Source organism: Calypte anna, chromosome 2, assembly GCF_003957555.1.
Source record: "Calypte anna isolate BGI_N300 chromosome 2, bCalAnn1_v1.p, whole genome shotgun sequence".
NCBI lineage: Eukaryota > Metazoa > Chordata > Aves > Apodiformes > Trochilidae > Calypte > Calypte anna.
In genome coordinates this window covers 150,631,702-150,634,577 of record NC_044245.1, presented here as the reverse complement: position 1 = coordinate 150,634,577, position 2,876 = coordinate 150,631,702, and the positions used below count along the sequence as shown (strand labels likewise).

The following is a 2,876-nucleotide window of genomic DNA, read 5'->3' as shown; positions in this document are numbered from 1 at the left end:
CTCCCACAGGATGTGGGGATGTCATCACTCAAGACCCAAGAACTTCAGAGGATCCAGCTGCCCAGCACTCCATCCTTCATCACTCATCCCACAGCACAGGAAGACAACTGTATCCTGGGATTCATCAAAAGAAGAAATTCTTTCACCTGAAAGTGCTGAGACATAAAACAGCTCGATGAGAGAAGCTGTGGATACCTCCTCAACAGGAGTGTTCACGAGCATGTCAACAGAACATGGAGAAATGTGATCAAGTGGAAGTAACTTGAACTAAAAAGACGTAACTAGGAATAACTACAAATAGTGGGGGGCAGTGGGTTTTGATCTAGATGACCAAACCATTCTGTAGTTCTAGAATTCCTAAGATTACCTCACAATCATCCTGGAATACACACAGTCCTAAGGAACCAGGGTGGGTTCTGTTCTAGTTACTTTTGGCCCTTCCAAGTTTCTCTCTGCATTTCCTCAATATATCCTTGCACTCCTCAAGCTATGTACCCCTATTTGCAAAGGTCATAAAATGTTCACATTCCCTCAGTTCCAGCCAAAGCTCAGTTCACTCTGGCTGGCTCTCTTCCATAAAGCCTCATCTGTACATCCATGGGGAATCCCTTTCCAAAGAGAGGGAATCACCTCAACACTACTCAAAGAAAAGACCACTGCACCCCATCACTCAAACACTCCTTTTCAAATTAATTCAACTCCCACCAGGAACAAAACATGCAAGAAGGGCACCAAGAAAAAGAGAGAGCTCACCTAGACAGAAGAGCTAATGACAGGCCTGGTGACGTAGCAGCAAGAGAAGCAGTATGATGAACCAGGCAGAGCCTCATACCCAGCACTTTTCCAAAGCCCAGAGCACACTGCAAGCGCTGCCAGCAATTGAGGGCTCTCCTTCACAACCTGCCCGCAAACCTCACCACACGAGTGCTATGAGATCATAGAATGGTTTGGGTTGGAAGGGACTCCACAAGTCACCCAGTTATAAGCTCAACGATGACAAAAATTAAACCACACTTAAGGCACCCAAACACTCCTGGGGCTTGGTCACGGCTCCCAAAATGCCATGACATACACCTGCAAGTAAAATACTCCCAAGCACACCTCCTCTCACACAAAAAATGTAAACATGGTCAGAAGGCATGTCCTTAACAAAACAGACATAAAAAGGGATGAGTGAGGCAGAAAAGCTTGCTCCAGCCCATTCCTGAGGAGGAGGCTGTGTCCTCAGGAGCTGCTTGCTGCACAATGCCCTCATGCCCAAAGCCTGTCCCGCCCCTCGCTCCCGCACCAGCATAAAAGCCGGCCCAGCGCCTCTCTCCCTCACACACTTCTCCACACACCACCTCCACTGACACCAACAACCAGGTGAGCCTCAGCCTCCTGCCCCTCCTGCCTTCTCCTCACCCCCTCTGCCCCAACCCTTTCTCAACACCCTCTCTCTCTTCCACAGACACCCCTCCACACCACACTCATGGCCTGCTACGACCGCTGCGGCTCTTGCGGACCCACCCCGCTGGCTAACAGCTGCAACGAGCCCTGTGTCAGGCAGTGTGAGGCTTCCCGCGTTGTCATCCAGCCTCCTGCTGTCCAGGTCACCCTCCCAGGACCCATCCTCACCTCCTTCCCCCAGAGCACCGCCGTTGGATCCTCCGCATCCGCTGCCGTGGGCAACGACCTCAGTGCCCTGGGAGTGCCCATCAACTCCGGATACGCCCTGGGCTACGGCCTGGGAGGCCTGGGAGGCCTGGGCTATGGCTACGGCCTGGGAGGTAGAGGCATCTGCTAAGGGCCCTCCCTACAACCTATGACAGCAAACACCTGCACCCTGCACTCCAACACATCAATGGAGACCATTTCTCTTCTGATGCCTCCTCATCTGATACCTCCTTCTCACAAGCCAAAGGACATCAGGGATCTCCTGCCTTGTCTTCACATCAAAAGGCACAAAGACCTTGCTGCTCTGGCAAGATCTATCTTACACCAGGGAAGCAGACTGATGCTTGCACTATTTGCACCTCAGATATGCTTCCTTCCAGCTCAATGCTCCTGACTTTTCACTCTGCTTTTCCATCAATAAAGTTCTTTTGCATCCCAGCCTGACATGCCTCCTCTTCCTTTCTTTCCCCAAGGCTCATCCAGCCTCACAACAAACAAATTTAGGGATCAAGATCCAACCAGGGCAGGTGGAAATGTCCTGCAAGACATACCGTACAAATACCATGACATCATGCAATGGTTTGGGTTGGAAGAGTCCTCCAAGGTCATCAATGCCCAAGCCTTCAAATGACAACCTGTAACCTCACTGATGACACCCCACCCCTCCTATTCTTTAGTTAGAAAAATCCCCTGACACATCCCTCCTTTTATAAACACTCCCAAACACTTTAACTCGCAAAAAAACTGTCCCCAGGCTCAGAAGGACACGGACACATGGCCTCCTACGACTGCTGCACTTGTGACTTGTCTCCCAATGAAACCATCCAGCTCCCACAGGATGTGTGGATGTCATCTCTCAAGACCCAAGAACTTCAGAGGATCCAGCTGCCCAGCACTCCATCCTTCATCACTCATCCCACAGCACAGGAAGACAACTGTATCCTGGGATTCATCAAAAGAAGAAATTCTTTCACCTGAAAGTGCTGAGACATAAAACAGCTCGATGAGAGAAGCTGTGGATACCTCCTCAAAAGGAGTGTTCAGGAGCATGCCAACAGGACGTGGAGAAATATGGCCTAGTGGAAGTAACTTGAACTAATAAGAAGTAACTAGGAATAACTACAAAGAATTCAGTGGCTTTTGATCTAGATGACCAAACCATTCTGTAGTTCTAGAATTCCTAAGATTACCTCACAATCATCCTGGAACACACTCAGACC

At 49.8% G+C, this 2,876-nt stretch overlaps 1 protein-coding gene across 1 annotated transcript; it reads left to right on the top strand.

Moving 5' to 3' along the window:
• Window positions 1-1,471: 1,471 nt before the first annotated feature.
• Window positions 1,472-2,634, top strand: LOC115597835 (feather beta keratin-like). Its single transcript, XM_030444726.1, has 2 exons — window positions 1,472-1,769; window positions 2,411-2,634. Exons 1-2 carry the CDS (start codon window positions 1,472-1,474, stop codon window positions 2,632-2,634), a joined length of 522 nt encoding a protein of 173 aa, XP_030300586.1.
• Window positions 2,635-2,876: the final 242 nt, after the last annotated feature.